The sequence below is a fragment of the Penicillium canariense genome, assembly GCF_028826845.1.
Source record: "Penicillium canariense strain IBT 26290 chromosome Unknown utg000002l_segment0_segment0, whole genome shotgun sequence".
NCBI lineage: Eukaryota > Fungi > Ascomycota > Eurotiomycetes > Eurotiales > Aspergillaceae > Penicillium > Penicillium canariense.
Genome location: NW_026622729.1, coordinates 3,756,141 through 3,777,312, shown reverse-complemented (window position 1 = coordinate 3,777,312; position 21,172 = coordinate 3,756,141). Strand labels below are relative to the sequence as shown.

General features: G+C 53.3%; 9 protein-coding genes across 9 annotated transcripts; 3 read left to right on the top strand and 6 right to left on the bottom strand.

Moving 5' to 3' along the window:
• Positions 1-204: 204 nt before the first annotated feature.
• Positions 205-897, bottom strand: N7482_004544 (uncharacterized protein; the record flags this gene model as incomplete). The annotated part of the gene is made up of 3 exons (XM_056686669.1): positions 205-284; positions 362-680; positions 796-897. The coding sequence occupies 3 exons, from the start codon at positions 895-897 to the stop codon at positions 205-207; spliced, it is 501 nt and encodes a 166-aa protein (XP_056545411.1).
• A 4,453-nt stretch (positions 898-5,350) lies between these two features.
• On the bottom strand, positions 5,351-6,112 carry N7482_004543 (Hpt domain-containing protein; the record flags this gene model as incomplete). The annotated part of the gene is made up of 3 exons (XM_056686668.1): positions 5,351-5,738; positions 5,849-6,045; positions 6,086-6,112. 3 exons carry the CDS (start codon positions 6,110-6,112, stop codon positions 5,351-5,353), a joined length of 612 nt encoding a protein of 203 aa, XP_056545410.1.
• A 2,076-nt stretch (positions 6,113-8,188) lies between these two features.
• N7482_004542 (uncharacterized protein) lies at positions 8,189-9,151 on the top strand (the record flags this gene model as incomplete). Its single annotated transcript, XM_056686667.1, has 2 exons — positions 8,189-8,344; positions 8,507-9,151. The coding sequence occupies 2 exons, from the start codon at positions 8,189-8,191 to the stop codon at positions 9,149-9,151; spliced, it is 801 nt and encodes a 266-aa protein (XP_056545409.1).
• A 674-nt stretch (positions 9,152-9,825) lies between these two features.
• N7482_004541 (uncharacterized protein) lies at positions 9,826-11,100 on the bottom strand (the record flags this gene model as incomplete). Its single annotated transcript, XM_056686666.1, has 1 exon — positions 9,826-11,100. One exon carries the CDS (start codon positions 11,098-11,100, stop codon positions 9,826-9,828), a length of 1,275 nt encoding a protein of 424 aa, XP_056545408.1.
• A 1,806-nt stretch (positions 11,101-12,906) lies between these two features.
• Positions 12,907-13,748, top strand: N7482_004540 (protein tyrosine phosphatase-like domain-containing protein; the record flags this gene model as incomplete). Its single annotated transcript, XM_056686665.1, has 3 exons — positions 12,907-13,388; positions 13,470-13,609; positions 13,675-13,748. The coding sequence occupies 3 exons, from the start codon at positions 12,907-12,909 to the stop codon at positions 13,746-13,748; spliced, it is 696 nt and encodes a 231-aa protein (XP_056545407.1).
• Positions 13,749-14,177: 429 nt separating this feature from the next.
• N7482_004539 (adaptin-binding domain-containing protein) lies at positions 14,178-15,615 on the bottom strand (the record flags this gene model as incomplete). The annotated part of the gene is made up of 3 exons (XM_056686664.1): positions 14,178-14,257; positions 14,314-14,685; positions 14,736-15,615. 3 exons carry the CDS (start codon positions 15,613-15,615, stop codon positions 14,178-14,180), a joined length of 1,332 nt encoding a protein of 443 aa, XP_056545406.1.
• Positions 15,616-16,245: 630 nt separating this feature from the next.
• N7482_004538 (putative small nuclear ribonucleoprotein SmD3) lies at positions 16,246-16,945 on the bottom strand (the record flags this gene model as incomplete). Its single annotated transcript, XM_056686663.1, has 4 exons — positions 16,246-16,348; positions 16,450-16,579; positions 16,709-16,769; positions 16,889-16,945. The coding sequence occupies 4 exons, from the start codon at positions 16,943-16,945 to the stop codon at positions 16,246-16,248; spliced, it is 351 nt and encodes a 116-aa protein (XP_056545405.1).
• A 352-nt stretch (positions 16,946-17,297) lies between these two features.
• N7482_004537 (phosphatidylglycerophosphatase) lies at positions 17,298-18,062 on the top strand (the record flags this gene model as incomplete). Its single annotated transcript, XM_056686662.1, has 1 exon — positions 17,298-18,062. The coding sequence occupies one exon, from the start codon at positions 17,298-17,300 to the stop codon at positions 18,060-18,062; it is 765 nt and encodes a 254-aa protein (XP_056545404.1).
• A 1,092-nt stretch (positions 18,063-19,154) lies between these two features.
• On the bottom strand, positions 19,155-21,147 carry N7482_004536 (homeobox domain-containing protein; the record flags this gene model as incomplete). The annotated part of the gene is made up of 3 exons (XM_056686661.1): positions 19,155-20,455; positions 20,518-20,717; positions 20,789-21,147. 3 exons carry the CDS (start codon positions 21,145-21,147, stop codon positions 19,155-19,157), a joined length of 1,860 nt encoding a protein of 619 aa, XP_056545403.1.
• Positions 21,148-21,172: the final 25 nt, after the last annotated feature.

Below are 21,172 nucleotides of genomic sequence, written 5' to 3'. Positions count from 1 at the left end.
TGTCTTCGATACCAAGTCTCACAGCGCCTGCGTCCTTTGCATTCCTCTCATTACCTACTACACTGTCCATAGTTTCCTTCGGGTCTGTTACACCGGCGAACGCTTCATATCTCGGAGAAAATATGCAAATAATAGAGAAACAGATCATATGCCCATCGAGGTCACAAACAAACAATTAAACCAAATTACAGAACCCAAAGGACCCTAGAGCGTCCCATTCCGCACAGGATCATAGTATCCTTTCTTCGGCGACGCCGTCTCTTCCACCTGCTTAGCCCGCTTGTCTAGCACACCCAGCAAACCCAACAAATTAGCCCAGTAATACACGCGAAAGCCCATATCCCTAGCGCGAAAGTCTTACCAGAATCAGGCACAGCCACGTTACTCTCCCCCTTCCGCCGATTCCGATTATTGCGCACATCACGCGAGCGGAACACGCTGTACAGCAACCACCCAGCGACCCAGTTGGGTCCGTATTCGCCATTAGTGCCGCCGTGGTCGAACAATGGGCGCGTGAGGGGGGCTGCGTTGCGCCAGATCTCCATGATTGCCCAGCGCTGGTGGTCTGGTCGGATATGGTGCCAGAAGAATGGGGGGCGGGTGGTGGGATCGGCGCGCACGCTGTCGAGGAGGTGGGAAGTATCTTGGTTCATGCGGTTGTAGACCATGATCGCTTCATCCTAGATTGCGTTGGCTTTTTCCAGCTTTTTCATTGTTTGGCGGAGAGTGGCTTTCAGGGCCAAGGTTGGGGATAGATGTACATTTGAGATGACGGGGGTTTGGGGGACTACTTACCCGCATGGCGCGGTAATACTGTTCATGCTGTGGATCATGCGGGCTCAGGCCCAGGGCGTGCATGAATTCCTCCTTCGAGACTCGTGGGCCGACGGGTGTCATGATTATGACTTGATCCGATTATTCGGGCAAATTTGGTAGGAATTAGGGGGTGAGCTTGTGCAAGGTGATGCTGTGCTAGGTAACCAAGTATTGGTTGTATAGAACCGACGAGAGACAAGTATCACACTCTTTAAAGACCAAAGAACAAGTCAAGTCGAACTAAAAAGCAGAAAGAAGATGCTGCTTGCGCCGAGAAATCCGTATCCGAACATGCAAAGGAAAAGGCTAAAGCTTTATATGGAAATCGAGTTTTGCTCGCGGCACTTCTTCTCAACGTTCGGTAGTGTCCCCAACTTGCACAGAGCCGTTGCCCAATCCAAGGGCTCGCCTCGATGCAATCAGATACTTCCTGACGGCGGGTTGAGACAGGGGACAGCGAACGACCTCGGACGAAAAGCCAGGCAAGCAGGCAAAGCGCAATCGACGCGGTGGGTAAGGGACGCCTCGAGCCCCGCAGGGATTGGAGTCGAGGCAGAGGACAAGAAACAATGATTCAAGTCTATCGCATGCTCTGTTCGTAGGACGCATGAGACACCGAAACCCGAAGCCTGACGGGGAGGTGGTATACCTACCCGAGCGGAGCCAACAGAATAAGAGAGAAAAGAGGAATAATCCAAAAGAAATCATGCCAAAAATTGGTTGGTAGGAGAAAAATAAAATAGAATAAGAAAGGGCTAGGAACTTGCCCTCGCTCTCCGTATTTCCTGGTTTCAAAGAATTTGAATTTCCCCAGGACCTATACGCGCTGGTGCATCTGCAAGATTTTTGGCTGCGTTGCGGCTGAGTGGGACAATGTGCCTATTCTTCAACTCACACCCGTTGACATCCAACCCCGGACTAGGTCAAATCTTAACTCGGCCCGGGTAGAGGGGAGGGAAATTGCTTCGTGTGCTGTGGTGGTATCACCTAGATAGGCCAGGATATGATTCAGAGATGCCTTGCTAACTCTGGACTGTCAAGCCCAAGACCTGAAAACAGTGCATGTAAGGGGGATGGGATGGAGGCGTCGGGTGAGCAAACGAGGTAGATGGTTTACGCGAGACAAGAGTGTGGTAGTACACTTTCGCCCTTGTTGAAGGTATGGCGAGACTCGCGGTTGGAGCCCGCAAAGATGGGTACGCGAGGCAAGCAAGCTGGGCTCGACGACTGAGCGTCCTAGACAGCGGAGCGCTGACGGACCTCAAGGGAGGCCCCCCGAGCTCGAGTATACTATCCGAGACAGACAGACGGGTGGTTTATGTAGATGTGCATGTAGCAGGTGGGGGGCTCGGACATCGGTTTGTATAGGCTTATTTGATAATCTAGGCTTTTCGAGACGGAAGGCATAGTCGAAGCGGGGAACAGGCCTATGCTTAGCCCGAGGCTTTGAAACATGTTCGTAACCGTGGAATAGTGGCTAGCAAGCAGCCTTAGGTGGATAACTACCTACAGCGCTATTATCTCCCTCGACGTGACCCGTATACTTGAGACCCGCTCGTCACGGTGGAGAATCAGTAAAATCCAAACTGCATACTTAAGCTGACGTCCAAACATTCATCTACCGTCTAGCCCATCACATCAGCATCACATCCCAAATTGTTGACAATTACTCCCAAAAAAAGACAAGACCCGGCCCTATCCCGCATCCGCAGCAAAAGAAAAGAACTCGTTGGCCATGCCGTGCAACCTACCAAGCCGCCTTCCAGCCCTGTGCCCAATAATGCAATCTCAGGATAAAGAAAACGGCCAGCCTGCTTGCATCTGCACCGGAAGAGCACCCGCGGCAACAGTCTTGCATCCTGTCAAAGCGTACATGCGCTGATTGCGGGGAGAAAAAGAGCGGGGGATAATAAAACAAAGAATAAAAAAAATAAGCCGTAGATTTGGAATAAGGGGCCGTCTCGACTTGATGTCGACTTCTCCGCCCCGTGCGTACCTATGCTACACCTTCACCCTTCCGAGGACGAGGGAAGATACAAACGGACGGACTGGCAGGAAGCCACACCCAGGTATGTACACAGGTATATACCTCGACCCTCCACTCAAAAGGCTAACATAGGTACCCTCATTAAACCACACTTATCCGACAAATCAAATAATGTGGTAGTTGTATAGGCGCTGGAGACTAATCCAGATCTGTCTACATCATCCCGATCTATATATCTGTCATCAAATCCCGGGTCCAGCGTGCAACAGACGCGTTTCAGGTTCTTCCGCTCCCTATTCTGGAAACACAAGGCTCCATATGTTCTAAAGTCAGTTGGAATAGCCGGGCAAATGAAAAGCAATAAGATGGGATGGGATAGGATTGAAGGAAGGGCAGCGCGGCTCAGTTCGGCTGGGCTGGGCTGGCTTGAACTGGATTCAATTTGGGAGGGAATAGGCAGGGGGAAGGGAAGGATAAGGGGGGACCGTTGCATTGGTAACGCAGACGCAGGTGTCTCCTGTCCCCATCCCGGCTTATCTCATGCTGCATCTGTCGGAGCTTTTTGTTGCTGGCTGGTCTGCTTTGGGGCTGTTGGTTGCTCTCGCAAGGATGCGGATGTTACCTGGAAGTGCACGAGGCGAGAATGCGTCGAGGCACCTTATTTGCGCGCCCCGTGGTTTCTGATTCTGCGGGCTACCGTGGCTGGTGTAACCTTTGGCTTGGTCTGCAGAGTCGTGTTGATCTTGAATGTTGTGAGCTTCATAGGCAAAAGAAGGGGATCCAAGTATAGGTAGAAAGTTTGGGCTTGGGAGAGAAAGCTGCGGATGGTAGTGGGTTTACGAATGAGGTTAGGCGTCTTCCCGGCTCATTTTCTTTACAACTGGGTATTCTCGAGAAGAAAGGGGGGGCAAAAGTACAAAGAGGAGGGGATTGTCCTGGATTTCCCTTCCCCCCCCCCCCCCCCCCCCCCCCCCCAGGCCCCTGATAGGTGCTTGTCGCACGGCCGCCATCAACAACCAACTCGAAGATGCAGGTTTCCGCGGACCGTTCGCCCTAAGCCCGTTTGCAATCCCCCTAGCCGTCCTGCAGCCCCGGATGCAAAGGTGGATAAGCCTGCAGGATTCCTCGGAAGGTGGGTAAAGGTGACAACACCGGCCTGCCAGCTGTGAATTATCGCTTGTCAATACACTCGAGGGAAGGAAGAGAGGTTGTTGGGGAGGAGGCTGGGTGCTGCTGGCGTTTGTTGTTCGTTGTGATGGGGCTCGAGCGGCATGAGGAATAATAGCATACCACAGTCGGGGAAAAATTGACACGTTGACAATTGATCGGTGAGCTATACTATTGATGATTGTGAGTGGACATTTCAAAGTGGGTAATTGAGAGAGGACACCGCGGGAGAATGAAGCACTTGCTTAGAGCTATGTAGACAGGAAGTACATCACGATAAGCCAATGACAACTAAACAAACACATGGACCCATCCATCCTACACAACAATCAGGTCAACGCTACTAATGCCTATGATCGACCGGTCGATCAACCTCGACTTATCCGCCATGTTTATGTCGATCCACAGCATGCGCCACCCCAGACCGGGGCAGTCGATACAAGCTTATCCACAGTGTCTAGTCCCACGCAAGTGGCTGGAAGGAAGCTTTGAGGGCGCCAATGGCCAACGCAGATGCATGGGGGTAGTGGATCAGGCTGGTGGGAGGTGCATCTTTAGTACAGTATACTATACTACGTAGTGTATACCCTGGGGCGGGCCTGTGCAGTCCTACGTCCGGGCTTAGCTTATGATGGTGGTGCTTCACGGCATACCATGAGAGTAAGGTACGCATGCATGCAGAAGATTTTATGTGAAGAGGCCTGACTCATACAGACGAAAGCAAAGCGAAGCAAGCACACAGTGTGTAGGGCAGGTGCGCGGCTCTCGCCCTGCTCGTCTTCATTCTCTTCTCTTCTCTTCTCGCCTCTGCTCGTTTCTATCCATCGTCGTCTTCTCCTTTCCCGGCGTATACTGATCCACAAGCATTGCAAGCAACATATCCAGGAGGAGCTCTCGGATTCGGTATCTCGATATTCGAGGCTACTCTTCCTTCTGACCCCTTGGCGGAGGGGAATCCACTATCGCGAATATCCCGCCTGCGCCCACAAACAGACAGGACTTGAGGGTAAGATCGGGACCTGTGATCTGCTTTGATAGATACTGAAACCGATACGACACCAGATCAGAAACCACATCCTCCCGTCCCTTCGTCCCTCCCTCTCACCCATCCATCAGCACAAGTGCTCAGCCCTGCTCAGGGAATCTGCGGCGGGGGAGGGGTTTGGTATGTACGTCAAGAAACCAGAAGCCAACAACGACAGAATAAAATCAAGAGGCACGGGTGGAGGGGAAGAATGAAAGGGATTGGTGGGGGAAAAAAAGGGTAAAGGGCCATTTGCTATGCTCCATCCGTCGCTAAAAAAAAAAGTGGGGGGAATTTCAATATAGAGTAAATGAAACGAAACGAAAGAAAAAAGCAAGCCACCCTCTGTAACCCACTTATTTCTTCGAGTCGTCTGCCTTGGGCTTTCCCTGAGTGTCGGCCTCCTTGGTCGTGGACGCCTTATCGGCGGAGGGCGGCTTTTCTTCCTTGGGGGCGGCCGGGGCCTCGGGCTCGGGCTCGGGCTCGTCCTTGACTTCCTCGCCGTAGAAGAGGCGCAGGAACTTCTCGACTTTGGCGTACTCGACCTCAACCTCCTTGAGAGTCTTCTCTATGTTCTTGAGGCACACATCCTCGGATTCTTTGCCGGAGCCGTTCTCGTCGAGCCCGTTGCCGAAGTGCTGGATCTTTTCGCAGCCGTCCCGGACATGGTTAAGGCCCAGTGTGGCGGAGGAGCCCTTGAGAAAGTGTCCGAGGGAAGAGAGCTCCTTGAGGTCCTTCTTCTCACTGTGCGGGTGGTTAGAGCTTGCTCTGATTGCTTTGGCTGCTTCGGTTGGGATGAAGCCATGTGTTGTTTGTTTGTTTTTTTTGGCGTGGGGGGATAGCCTACTACTTACAGCGCGGTCTGGATGTTGATGAAAGTGCTCTTAGCCTGGTCAAAGAAGCCGTATACTATGCCTTTGCTGAAATCGCGGTCATCGTCGTCGTCCATCTCTAGGATCTGCTCGAATGTGCTCTCATCGATGAGTTCCTTGACATCGGAGAGCTTAGGCGGGCCCGACTGGGGTTGTTGATACAGGTCAGTCTGCAAGCTCTCGAAGAACCAGGGAATGTTATGTCATAGAAGTACTCACGGGCTCCTTCTTGTTGGCTGGTGCCATGTCTGGTGATGCGGAGAGAATGAGGGAGAGAGAGAGACGGGCCTCCCAGAGGGGTAGTCGGATCAACCTTTCCTACCACGTGGATCGTCAACGGTGGTTGGATCAACTGCGGCTGCCCGATCTAGAAATCCAAGATCGAGGACGAACGGATCTGCAGTATACATCCCAGTCAGCCAGTGTTTCTTGTATACATCATATTTTGTGAATGCGAATGCGAATCATGATCAAAAGCAGAGTGAACTGTGATGCTGACACCACGGGATGATAGGCAGTCTGTCGTTCCTGAGGGGCCAACACATATGCCATCAGGGCATGCAGTCTTACATAGCCAAGGGGATGTATATTACAAACGGTGGGCTTGATGGCTAGGTAGCGGGAGATGGGCGAGAACAAGAGACTTGATGTCTGAAGACAGGGCGCCAGCACCGATGAGGTTCTGTGGTCTCAGGTCTAGGCCACAAGCAGAGCCTGTCAGGGATGGGTGACCGCCACAATTTCACGTCAAGTCCAAGGCAGGCTTTTGTTCCGCGGTGGCTGAAGGGCTGAAGAAGCGGGTATTGGGAAGCGGGCCAAACAGGATGCAGCGCACACGAGGAATGTGGACGCGGACAAGGGAGGGGGGGAGCAGAGCGGTAAGTAAGAACAAGGGCAGCTTACTGTGCGATACCGCAAGCCGAGCGAGGGTGACAGGACGGGGACAGGACAGGGTTGAGGGGAGAAAACAGAGAGATCAGAGAGAATCTGAGAGAGATCAGAGGGGCAAGGCAGGGCAGCGCCAGGTAGGTAAAGGTAAATTGGCAGATGTGGAGAGTCGAGCCCAGGTGAACAGCACGGCCAGCCCTGACTCGGTCTGAACAAGCCAAAAGAAACGAAAAAAGGAAAAAAAAGTCCTAGGACTAGGACCGCAGTTAGCCCATTCACACGCGCCGCATATACTCGAGCGCCGTCACGGCGGGGCTTGAAGCACACACCAGCTGCAGCTACTAGGGTCGAGTCCCACCCTGGCCAACACGAGGAGAGAAAAGAGCAGAAAAATGAGAAAACACCAATTAGAACCACGGGCCGTTCAATCGGGTATGGCGTGTAAGTAGAGGGAGTTATATCCCCTGGCTAGATTGGGGGATGGGAAAGAAAAAGGAGGGGCAGAATAATCACTGCCGGTAGGCTCGGATAATTGGGCAAAGGGGAGCTGTCTGGTTCATCCCACCTTTTGGTAAATTTTTTTAAAATTAATGTTGAAGAGTTAAAGAAGCGCGTGGGAACCAACCCAGTGCGAGGAAGGAGCAATATCACAGGCGGTCGCGCGCGGGAAGGAGAGAAATCAAAGTTACGAGCCGAAGAAAAGAGAAGATTGAGGGAAGTTAGCGAGAGGCGGAGAAGGTGGTGGTTAGTGGTGGGTAACGGGTAACTAATTAATCGCGGAAGGAACCAGTGGAGGAGAGCTGGTAAATTCGTAAACCGGTAAACTGGTACGTGTACGCTTGGTAAATGCTGGTAACTGGTAACTACGGGTAACGGTCTCCGATGAACCAATATTCTGACAGCCGCACGGCAGCTTTCGCACGACATAGTTAGCATGGCAGGTCGCGCTAGCTGCTCTAGTCCATTCCATTTTAATGTTTTGAATCTATCCTTCTCATTCTCATCGGGAAGGCCAAATTTGGCACGAGACGGGCTTATCGCGCTACTCGTCGACTCTGGATTGTTTTGGTTGTTCGGAGTCGGGGAAGATGACGACTTATTAGAAAAAAGCAAAACCCACAATACTGGCCCGCCTCTTCACGCCGACCCAGCATCCCTCCTATACAATAGAAATATCCTCACAGATATCCGGAACCCCAGAAGTCTAGAACCCTCGAATCTCTAGAATTCTATTTTTTTGTTGTTCCGATATGAACTGTACAAGAAAGTCCCAAAGAGATCAGGCAGATTAAGTTATCATCCTGGTCTGGACCGCGCTACTGGCACCGTCTCCCTTCACAAAACAGGCAGGTATTCTACCCTTGCTCTCCTCGACTCCCGGCCACATGCACCCCATTAGGCCTGTTTAGATTGGCCTGCCCCTTGCCCAGCCTCATGGAACATGGTCACCCGGACTCCGGCCACTGTGCGCAAGCAGTGGAGATTTGGACAGACCCCCGGGCCTGCGCTCCACCGCGAGCCAAGCACGGGCGTGAGATCATCGGCTCCCCTCCCTCACGACCGTTCAACAGTGGATTCGATGTGACCACTGTACATGTACCAAAAGGTATATTCTGGACTCTAGTATGGGGGGTTCTCACAATAAATGGGCCGAAAATGACAGGAGGGGGCCCTGTAGAGCACCCTCCTACAGTCTAGCCGACCGCGTTCCCAGCTACCTAGACAGAACGCGACGGATCTAACCCTACGAAGGACCGGGCCAGCAAGGTCTATCCGACCAGGGGAAGAGCAAAGGGAGGGGTGCCAGCGCCGCAAAACGACATCATCGAGACGTCGATCCCCGCGCTGTGCACGTCATGTCTCGTGATTATCCTTGTGCCCCCGAGCCATCGTCGCCCAACCTCCCAGTCGTACATGGTACCACTGGTCTCCATCTGCGGGCAGGGTTTCTGCGCGAGACTGCACTCCAAGTTCAACACCGACGGCGTGGTCATCTCCACTTGGTTCCAGCATCAGCAGGATAAGGGGAATACAGCATTGGCTATCACGAAAGATAGGGAAAGAACAAGGTGCGATGCCACGCATTCCCCTAAACGCCCCCTTCCCAACCCTCCCACGAGTGAGATTCGGGATCTCTCAGTAGCCGCAGACCCCGGAGGGGAGATAGCCCGCGCAGTGCCCCCAAGCAAGATCGGGCCTGGTCAAAGAAAGCCGTGGACCGCAACCAGGGGAAACAGAGCAGGTCGGACCCAGTGCGACGGCCGGTCTGGGCCCTTCAAGGACCGCGGACCACCAGCGCGCATCGCAAGCGCAGGGCCAAATCCACTGTCCGGCCACCCCCCTTTTCACCCGCCACTCCGGGCCCGGTGTCATGTTGCATGGATTCGGTTCTTCTGACGTCCGGTGCGATCAGCTGCGACTCTCCCACAACTCGTTCTTGGGAAAGGGTTCCGGTCAGGGAGGGGGAAAGTTAGGGGGTCCGGTCAGCGGGCTCAGACCAGACCAGACCAGACGCGAGCGATTATGCTGTCACCGATGACGATGTAAGGGTGCGAAAAAAAAAGAGGACCTTTGCTTTCGGCCGCGGCTGTCTGAGCTTGAGACCCCACATGGCGGCTGGGTGATACTTTAATCACTCAATCCGGCGGTGCAGTTATTCTGGATGACCCCAATTGCCAGAAACGAGGGCCGACTTCGCGCGCAGTGGAAGCCATCTGTTTTGTTTATATAGCAGGTAGGCGCATTTGTGCTTTTCATGGACGTCGCCTGTTTTTGTGAGGTGGTTGGCCCCCAGTTCGGACCGCCAATCAGCGTGGGAAATGGCCGCTATGACATCACAGCGGAGCAGGTGGCCGGCTGGCTCAGCCTCTGATGTCATTTGCCTATTAAAGTATGGTTCATACGGAATATAGTGTATAGTATGTATTGCCGTACGTCGACTGTATCATGCCGTTTGGCAGAATTGTGTACATGTACGGAGGTGCATTTCAAAAGTTCGGCGTCGCGCACCGACCACCACCTACTACACTAGGCGATTTTTAGCTAGATTATATTGTATTGTATTGTATTGCCTATAGCCTACCCTCTTTATATTCGTTACCACCATCTAATTCGATGATCTTTTTGATATGCGTAGGGATACGCTCAATCCAACGCTGGATCTTCTCCTGCGGCATCTCTCGCCATGCAGCTTGCCAAGCAATATAGGCCTCCTGCCTACTCTTTGGTGCGCCTTTCTTGGTTGTAACACGTTTCAACCAAGGCCAGGCAGGCTCAATTGGATTTAGATCAGGCGAATTGCCACACCAAATTAGCCGATTAACCTTAGCTGCATCAAAAACACGTTGTTGGATATAGTGGCTATGTGCCGGTGCTTTATCCTCTTGAACAAGCGTATTCGGCCGTTGAATAGCGCATTCCTTTGCAAAAGGTAATAGCTTTGGTATCAAAATCAGTTTTTGATATCGATACCAATCAATTCCACCCTTACGACCACGACCAAGCTTGCCAGTTTTCTGGTTAAATTTCCATATAGGCCTTTTACCAGCAGGTTGTCGTCGAAGATTCACACGACGCATCTGCGTTTCAAGCTCCCAATCAGCTTTTAAAATAGGCTCAATCTCGCAATTTAATTGCTCAATCTCTTGCTCAGATTCACGTTTCTCTTGCGCAGTTTCAGGTTTCCAACAATGATAAGGGCCTTTTTTATCATAGGTAAAGCAGCCCCAAAACATGAATTCACAAGCGCCTTTCCAACGCTCACGAATACAAGATCGAACAAAAGCTTCATCCTTAGAACGCCAAACTCGATAGCTACCACGTCGATGTAGTAGAATAACCGAAGTTTCATCGGACCAAATCACATTCTTCCAATCATCAAGTGTCCAAGCTTGGTGTTCAAGACACCAAGCAAGCCGATCAGCTTTCATCTTCTTCGTCAACCCAGGCTTCCGAGTTGGCTTCGTCTTGCGTAGGCCGGCGTTCTTGAGGATACGCCAAATAGTAGCAGCAGAGATAATGATTCCTTCCTTGCTAAGCTCACCAGCAAGATCAGCACAAGATTTCTCTCGGCCATAACGATCCAGACGCACCTTAGATAGGATAGTCGTCGTTGTTGGTTGGTCTTGCTTAGTTGGCCGGCCAGTACGTTGGGCGTCTTGTACAAAAGCATCTTGAATATTATTATGATTAACCTCAAAGCCTCGCTCGATTGCGCGTGCGTAGATCTTGTTGACAGCTGAGATAGATAGATTGGTAATCGTAGCAATCTCATGCGAAGATTTGCTAGTGTAAGCCTTTAAAGCAACCACGGTTGCTCTTGTGGCGATATCTGGCTGTTTTGGCATATTTTGAATAGCTCGTAGGTTGGTAGGTAGGTAGGCAGGTAGGTAGGTAGGTAGGTAGGTAGGTAGGTAGGTAGGTAGGTCGGTCGGTCGGTCGGTCGGTCGGTTGGTGGTAGGTAGGTGGCTATGGGAAGATAGAAAATAATATTATTAGGGGTAGTTCGACGTTACTGTGTGTATTCGTCTGTTCGATATGACTAGTGGTAAATATGGTGGTCGGTGCGCGACGCCGAACTTTTGAAATGCACCTCCGTACAGTATGTACAGTATCGGTGGATGCCCCATAATACCACGCGGCCTTCTAAGGGAAGAACGGAAATGCCGAGCCCGCTCTTGGCTCAGATCTTAGAGAGAGCCGAGTTGGCGTAGTATGATATTGTGCACGTCGCGGATACCCTTATACTTCGAGCGCTATCCTCCACCCAAGTTCACCGATTACCCATTACATTCCCGGTAATGTACCCGGCCGCTCGCATCGAGCCAGTAGGCCGCCCTAGTCACGAACTAACATGCAATGCGACATCATCGGTTGGGTCCATGATGTCAGGGTGCATAGTCCCCATGCGACGCAGGACGAGGAAAACCATCGGAGGGGGTGTGCGAGGTGAGATTTGACCAACGCCGTACTGTCTCTATACACCGCTGCGGGCTGGGGGACTCTAAATTTCTTCCTGTGCTCTTTTTGAGCAACTGACGACTTTTCAATCTCGTCGGACTCGGTCGAGTTCCCATTGTGCCACGGAGTCCGTTCCTCCACTTGTCCTGTTTATACGGATGTCTATACGGACTTAACACTGTTGCCGCCGAACAGGGCAGATCCCAGAGCCGCCGTCCGCAAAAGTGCGCTGTTCTCCGCGAACACGACACATCACGGCCCAATACCAAGTGGTAAGAGGGTAGGGTACGACTCACGACAGAATCGGGCTAGTGACTGACTTGGCCAGCCCGTGGCGCCATGCTTATACCCAGTCAAAGCCATCAACACCACGGCTGTGCACTTAACTCCCCCGTTTTCGCCAAGCGACTGCCTCTCCCCAGACCCACCCATGCTTGTTCGACTCATACGGGTGTGACAGGCGCCAAGGGCGGCCCCGATGCCGGCAACCCTAGTGGCCCTGGGGACTAGATCGTGCAGCCGGATGGTACACACCAGGCGTGATGAGGCAGGGTCGATAGGCTTGTGCACTGAAAGTTAGCGCCGACTGGAGTAGCCGCTGTTGGTTTCGGGGGGGAAGCCTTCCGTTTGGTTACGAGCGGCCCAGCCGAACACACTAAGATTTCCGGTGGCAGTCAAGAGGGCCAAATCAGAATGGCCGCTATTGTGAAGCCTGGGTGCAGAGGAGAATAGCGTTAAGCCAAAACTGACGCCGACATGCAGGAAGCGCTGTATAGATGGAGCGGGAGGAAACGTCGGGCGCGAAAGCACCTACACGGGTTCTGGTTTAGGGGGAGCAGAACCTGAGTAATAGTAGATGCCAGAATGACAGATGCCAGATGCCAGATCTGACAGCTGAATCGCCCTAATGGTAGACTGACTAAACCGAGTCGACCCGGAAGGAACGGGCTAACTACAGGAACAACCCCAGAAACGTCCATCCCCACAGTTTCGAGGGATCTTCTGGAATTCTTATGTAATCACAGCCGAGGTCCCTTTTTCGAGCTCAACCAGGCCCAACATTTCCCAGCGCACCTGCCCTCACCACCGTCTCCTCTCTACCAGTCAATTCGTGCAGCGATTGACGCTTCCACCGACACTGCAAGTCCAGAGCTGCCTCAATTCAGTTCTCACGACTCACAACTCACACCATCATGCCGGCAACCAAAACCACCACCCCACGCCCGTCAGGGCCGTCCGGCCTCACACGCGGCTACCTTTTCACGTACAACACCGCCAATCTCCTCGCCTGGGGCACCTGCATTGCTTATACTGCAAGCCTGCTCCCTGCTGCCCTAGCATCCAACAGCCTCCCCACAGTTTTCAACCAAACCTTCAACCCGCTCCTGCTCGCGACGCAGTCCCTCGCCCTCTTGGAGGTCGTGCACAGCCTGGTGCGGCTCGTGCGCGCACCTTTCATCACAACTGCTATGCAAGTTGCGTCACGTCTGCTGGTAGTGTGGGGGATTTTGGCGCCGTTTGGCGGAGAGATTGTTGGCGCGAAGGGAGCGCAGGCGGGCGATTATGCGTATATGGGGTGCGTCGCGGCCTGGGGCATTACCGAGGTGATTCGGTACGGGTTCTTCGCTATTACGCTTTCTGGCGGCAGTGTGCCGGCGTGGTGGACCTGGTTGAGGTAAGTTGACGCGAATACAAGATTGTCCCGGGTGCAGTTTGTGATTTCACTCTGGGGCGTTGCTGATGTTGGTGGCTGTAGGTATAACACTTTCTACGTGCTCTACCCGATTGGTATCTCCAGCGAGTGCACGCTCATTTTCAAGGCGCTGGGCCCTGCGGGCGAGCTGAACCCGCTCTATCGGTACTTCCTGATTGCTGTGCTTGTGATCTATGTGCCTGGTATGTCTGGCCTCGACTGGATATTTTGAATATCAGAAAGTACGTTCGTGACTAATTCTCTCTAGGCTCCTACGTCCTGTACACGCACATGATCGCCCAGCGCCGTAAGGTGCTTCGAGGCAAGAGGCGCGCGGATTAAGTGGTTTACTGGGCTTTTCCGTGCAATGGGGCTTTCTGGCAGTGGGACGATGCCGGGGGCAGTTTTCTAAGAAGCTTGGTGAATGGGCATCTTTCGGGTTCCAAAATCTTTGTAATTGTATCGTGTATAAAACTAGATCCAGGGTCAATCGATCCGAAAATACAAACGAGAAATTCAACTAATGAGCATTGAATGTAGTTAGATTAGACGCACTCGTAAACTGTTAGGGATAACGCCCGTGTAGCTAATAAACAAGCTGTACTCCAAGAACGGTGGCGCCATTTACTCTATACGAGGTGATTCTTGGCGAAGCTTAAATTCCCGGGTGACAATGCAGAGGTACCTACCATTGAAGCAACAACAAGAATATGTCCCCAGTCTATGAATATACCAAAACCGACCCACCGCGACCAACACAGAGTATATAGCCTATAATTCCCGCATAATATCCGACACGGCCTTTGCAGCAAACTTCCTGCGTTCCCCCTCGGGTAGGTCCGAGCCCATATCTGGAGCGCTATCAGCATCTGTACACTTAATGATGCACTACCGACCCCCAACATACCTCGTACGGCCTGCATCCGCATCATGAGCGTCTCAATAGACTCAACTTTGAGCTCCTCGTCTCCTTCATCCCCGCCACTCTCCTCGCCGTTACTCTCATCGCCGTCACCACCACCGCGCTCAATAGCCATGCGCAGACCAAGCATCTCGCGCTCAAGTTCTTGAACCTCGTGCCCGAAGCCGCGCGTGTGCGACGACCTGCCGAATCCAAGAAGCTCTTCCTCAAGATCGTCACTAAAATCGAGGCCTGCGTCGTCGGCATCATGCAACCCACTGGATGCGCTCCAGTCGTGCGTCTCCAGGACTTCTTGGATGCGCGGCATGCCTTCGTATTCTGTTTCTCGAATGAGTTCCCCACCAAACAACAGATCATCTAAGACCGGAAAAAAAAAGCAAACGGTGATAGGTTAGCGATTGTCTTACCTCCAAACTTATTCCGCGTCTTCTCAGCACCCTGCTCCGTCGGATCCCACTCAACTACCTCCCACCCAAATAGACCCATATCAAACAACTGGTCCTCCCACCAACCCACCGAGAACGGCACATCCCCAGCACTGTCTCCCAAATCCGCATCGTCAACGCCCAAGTCTAATCCCGCGTCCTCCTCCTGCGACGTAGATGGTGCAGCTGCCCGCGCAGCATCATTGCGACTACCCACCAAAACGAACACTCCAGGCACATCGCTCATCCCACCCCGCTCCTCATCAATGCAGCTCTTGACAGCCCCGATATCGCGCAGCAGATCCCGCACCACGCAAACGTCAGCGCGCTGCGCGGGGTCGTCTGCCTGTGCGCCGGGGGCAGCGGTCTGCTCCGGATTACGCACGCAGACGACTAGAGCGCCCACGGCATCGCGCACGATCTCTGCTTCCTCGCCGAGGAACTCTGTGCACCATTGGCCCTGGCTAGGTGTGTCTGCTGTAGCTTGGGATGTCTTGGTTGAGAGTGGTATCTCGTCAACCCATACTGGGACCTCCGCGGAGTAGTATTTCGTATCTAGACGGAGCGGGCTATGCGTGGTATACCCGGCGAACGAGGTTGTGGTTATGGGCGCTGGCGCGGCGAGTGGTGAAGGGGGGTTATGGGAGGTGGTTGGCGGGGTTTGGGATTGAGGATCTGGAGTGGTCTCGTGCTGTGGAGGGTCGACGACGGGTACGCCAGTGAGAGAGTGGAGGAAAGGCGGGATGATGAAGAGCGATTGCGAGGTTGGGGTGAGAATGAGTAGGCGCCGTGGGTTGGCGATGTGTTTGGCTGCCTGCTTGGAGGGGTCCGCGGGCGTTGCGGCGGAGGATGTGGAGGTCATGGTGAGATATTGCGGGGTGGTGGCTATTGGCTAGAGACAATGTCCACAGAGCGCTGGTTCCTCTTGGTGAGTTTCGCTGTGGTACATGGGTACACGGTGTTTACGAGGACAAGATGTGGTGTGTGGGCAGGGAACTTTGTCCCCGCATCGCCAGAAAAAGTTGCGGAGATGCGTGGTGGCTGATACGCAATCGCTATCCAAACTTAACCTGTCACTGCAGATCATCTATACAGGGAACAGGACGCGTCCTTATTGTGTACATCTGCTCATTTGAATCCATTGGCATTGTGATCTATTTTTGAACCCATTCGCTAGAAATTCAGGCAATGGGTGCAAGGCCCTCCTTCCGATACAAACTCGGCCCAGCTCCCCGGCTCCATAATCCAAAGCCAGCCTCCCGAGAACAGCCAAGTCCCAGATTTGTACCGGGTTTTCATTCCTGGCCAGGAGGGGTGGGGGGAAAGGATAACCTGGGGCTGAATTTCTCTGAAGCCCAGCAAGACGAGAAGAAGCCCGAGAAATTTCCCCTGTAAAGAAACCAAAGAAAAAAACACAAATGACGAACGCCAACCACGAGGTAGAATCTGCCAGGCCATAAATTGCGCTCTCGTCCAGTCCCACGTACCACACTCAACCCCTCCGCTGGCCCCGTGCACGCTGCACGGTGGCCTTACCACGCGCCAGACCGACACCGCGTCCACGCTGGCCTCGTGAGCGGAACATGGGGGCGTTCCTGTAGAAAAAATGTATGGATTAGCAAGTGGTCGGCCAGGATATCACGGCTCGAGTCGATGACAGGGCAGCATAGTGGGCATATGTCCGGATTTCGCATACCTCAGCATGTCCGGCACGATGAAGAATCGCACGTGGCTTCCGCGAATATAAACCTGATCAAGATGCGAGACACGACCATCGCGAGCGGTGACGGTGATATCCTTAAGTTGGACGTTCATGTTGTCCTCGGCTATTTAAAGAAGAATAAGGTCAGCGAACAATCCAACTGCTATGTTGACGCGAGCCAACTCGGGCGTTCTTGTAGAGCGCCCAATTCCAGGCTTCGATCTATGGTAGAGAAGCGCCATATTGAACATACCTTCCAGCAGCTTCCCCCGGTAGACAACACCAGATGTGATCTCAAGCGTCACGACATGGCCCTGCAAGGACGAAGTTAGCGGTCTGCCCGCGCAATCCAACCAAGTCTCTCCCTGGCTCCTGTTCCTTCATATCCAATATCCATAGAAGATTAACCAGCTATCAGGGATTCATCACGCACCTGCGCTTCGTTCAGGAGCTTGATCGGGATGCCGATCGTGCTGGTGAGCTTGCCCATTTCGACGGTGAAATGTGCGATAAGGGAGGGTGTTCGATTCGAGAAAGCGAGCAGAATATATCAATGGCGATCACACGAGGATGCTCGTTCGCGTAGAAACCGGGAAGATGTCGAGCAGGGCGGAGTTGGGTGGTGGGTGGGACAAGCGGTGATGGGAGGATGGCGGAGGTCGCGAGACAGCGAGTTTTGCGGCTAAGCTCCTCCTTTCCGCTTTGGGCCAAGAACGTCGGGGAAATCCAGAACCACCGCAACTTTTGCAACTCGCGCAAACCATCGCGCACCCCGGGATAACGCCAAGGACGATACGATCGAAACTGCACTCTCGGGGATCATTTGGTACCTACTGTTTGCTATGGCCGGATCCCCAAATTCCAACCTGCGCGGCTTCAACCACGCCGTGCAGACCCTCCTCAAACAACCCTCTCAGTTCCTCCCACACCTAACCATCCCGACATTCACGCACCTCCCCGAGGACTTAGGCCCGCATCTAGTTGGTGCAGCGGGCAAAGGGCCCGCTGGAACCCCCCAGCTGACCTCCCCCGAGAAGCCCAGGACGCCGCGGATACCTAAAATCTGCGCGCTCGTCCTAGACAAAGACAACACCCTCTGCCCACCAAAAACCACCACCTTCCCACCGCAAATCCTCACTAAGCTGGCCGAACTCCGCAACTCCCCTACGTCGCCCTTCTACCACGCCACGAACCCACACTCGATTCTTATCGTATCCAATCGAGCCGGCAGCCACCCGAACTTCGACGGCGAGGTGCGCGAGCTAGAAGACCAACTCGCGCACCTGCGCATCCCGGTGTTCCGGTTGCCGGCCGACACGGAGAAGAAGCCTTTCTGCGGAGACGAGGTGGTGCAGTGGTTCCGCGAGCGCAAAGTGATCCAGTCGCCGAATGAGATTGCGGTTGTGGGGGATCGCTTGGGAACAGATGTCCTTATGGCGGGGATGATGGGATCGTGGAGTGTTTGGTGTAAAGAGGGTGTGTTCGAGCCCGGTGAGGAGGGGAAGCCGGAGAGGAATATTTTGGAGAAGATGGAGGTTTGGATTGAAAAATATCTACGGGAGAAGAGAGGGTTTACGGCGCCGGCGCCGAAGGGGTGGGAGGAGTGATGAGCAATGAGGTCAATGATGGAAAACTGGGAGGCAATTAGGGACTTGGGAGCGAGTCGAGGGCTGTACATTACGATTATCTTTTGCTTGCATCGTGGTGGGATGATATCCCCTTGTACGATACATTGTTTCGACTCTACTCTATACCACAGCCGAGCGACGGCACAGCGGAAGTATCTCAATTGACTGAAACTTGGATGGCACAAAAAGAATTCGATTCGAAGTCTAGCGTCAGCCTCCCGCCTCCCACGCTCGTTTACCGTCAACACAAGCACCCATCCTCTGGCTTCAGGGCCCTGTCTTGCGCAAAGAATGTCTCAGCCCTGCGCAAGAGCAACTAGAAGAAACGCTGCTTCCATATCCACACCCAAACAGGTGCCAACAGGACCAGAGCGCGCGGAAAGGTCGGTTCCAAATCCAAGGATGAGGAGAAAGGCCATCGTGACCACGAGGGAAGATGTGAGACTCAGACATGATGTATCCGTCTGAATCCATTGCCCTCGATCAAAACCAAAAACTCAGGACTAATAGAAAAAGAAAAGAAAATGATATTCAGGGGGCAAGGACTCGCCGTCCAAATGTCGGTCTGTTTGGCATAACCACGTAAAAAAGCACCCCTGACCAGCAAATCGAAAAGGCGAAAATGCAGATCGCAGGTCAGGGTAAGAAAAAGAAGATCAAAGAAGTAATCAGGATTCAACCGGAACATCCGGGAAGTCCATAGAGGATGAGAAGAAATCAGAAACAAAATGATAACAAAGGCAGCAAAACGCTTCAGGACCGGCCCCAGAATCGAAAGGGTATTAATAAAAACACACAACAAAGAAGGGATATACGTCACGCAATCAACAGAAACAGCAACTAGCCAAATCGGATTTGCTTTCCCGGCCTTCGCCAGCGAGACACGAAGTTGTCCAGCGGGAGCCCGCACATCCCTCGAGCGGGAACAGCGACGGCTCAGGAGCCGGGCAACAAGGAATCCTCCGAGATGGAATCAATAATCCATCAACACAAGCGCCGCACGCACTCCCAAGGCCGTGAAACATCAAAAAAAGCAAGGAAAAGAGGATCACTCCCTGAGTATCAAGACACTCAGGACCCAGAGGGCAGGCCATGTGAGTTGATCTCGTCAAGGTTGGCCATCCCATGGGAGTAGTCGCCTAGCGCCGGAGACGCGTGGCCAGACATGCCATGCATCGGTAGCTCGAAGCTAGGAGCGTCGTGCGAGACAGCATAATTTACGTTATGCTTGGGGAACATCTCGTTCATCGAAAGCCCATCCTCGACGAAGCCGGACTGCTGATCGTGCGCGAAACCATACATATCTGACGAGGCGTGAGACATGTTGGACAGAGGAGGGGAGTGATTGGCAATCATAGGGTCAGCAGGACTAACGCCAGAGTAGGGCGACGCCGCATGCGATCCGACCGTCGAGGTGTCGGCAGGTCCTGCAGTAAATGGAATGTTGAACTGAGGAGCCATGCTAGCAACTGGAGTAGATTCGCCCTGGGCTGCGCTGCTGAACATTGACGGGCTGGCAAAATCAGATGGCGATGCTGTAGTCGTTGCAGACATGGGGTTGGTCCGGAAGTCAAGGCCATAGCTTTCTGTATCGATGCGAAGATCCGTAGGGAGAGCATGTGCTGACTGGGGAACCGGCGCATAAATGCCAGACTCGTTGTGGTTGAATGGAGCCGGGCTCTGAGGCATATGATGGAACGAGTGCATGGGCATGGGTGCCTGCAGCGCCGAGATATCAATCGGTGCGGGCACAGAGCGACTTCGTTGCCGCTTGTGTCCGCGCACAGCTTGCGTGTGAAAGCCCAAGTGGTTGTGGTCATGGTAGAGGTTCATATAGGCAGCAGGAGGAAAGTGGTTGGGCTGAGAAGCAGGACGTTGGATGAAGGGAGGCGACATAGCAGCAGGGGCGGCGGGTACAGCAAAGCTGTTATTGTTGTAGGCCAGACGATTCTGGAAGGATTCCAGGGATACAAGCTTCGCCAGCTGGACACTCAAGACCTTAGGATGGCCTCCCAAATGGTGGACCATGATCTGGCTTGCTTGTTGCTCCTCAGTGAAATCGCCACACTGGTAGAAGCCTCCGGAGTTGGAGGAATCCATGTAGAATAGCGGAGGACGGTTAAGTTCCACCACCAGACCGCCAGGTCGGGGCGGGGCGCCGCCTGGCCCAGGATTCGGATCTCCACTTTCCAGGGTGATGTTCTTGATATAGGCGAAGGGGTACTCGATCTTGTAGCCGGCAGAATCATTGTTGATATAATATGTCATGCTGGCCTTGTCGGGAGAGTAAAAAACCACAAGATCCATGGCATTCTGACCGATGCGCCGCCAGCTACCGATCGTCAGAGAGCGGCAGGTGAAATGCGAAATGACTGCTATGTTTGTCAGCGAACTAGCTTGTATGAAAATAATCTGCAATCTCATGTGTACATACCGACTTTGCCAGACGGGTTGACCTCGTTCGCGTACATGCCAGGAGCTCCATATCCTGCTGCGCGTCCAAAAGGATCACGGGTTCCAGGTTTGCTGGGGTCGAATTGCATCGCAAGATAGTGGCGCATTGACTCTGGGATAGAATCGCAGCCCTCACCAGTTTCAATGCTCTTCTTGGCGAGCATCTTGATTTTGGCGCGACTATCCGAAGTCAGTATAATGAAACACTCACACTAACGCCCCCAAACCACGCCAGAGGGGTTCAAACTTACCGATTCTGGAACCAGATTTGTACAGATCGCTCAGTCATGTTGATGTCCGAAGCGATGCGCTCCCGGGTCGCAGCAGTCGGCGTGGGGTTCTTGTTGAATTCGACTTCGAGGGTCACAAGTTGATCCTGGGTTGCCCGTTGGCGTTTGTTGTTCTTCTGCTGCTGCGTCAAAGTGCTCTTGCGGGGCGGCCGGCGTGTCGCAGCGCTACTCGAATGGGCCGTCGTGGCACTCGAAGTCGAAGGGGAAGGGGTGGAGGCGGGAGGCGAAGACGAAGCCGTGGTGGCGGTGCCTGCGCCCATGGAGGAGTCGGTTGTTTCTGTCAACGAAGACATGCTTGCAATAGTGTCCAAAGACGACATCTTCGGCGAAATGTGACCTTTGAAG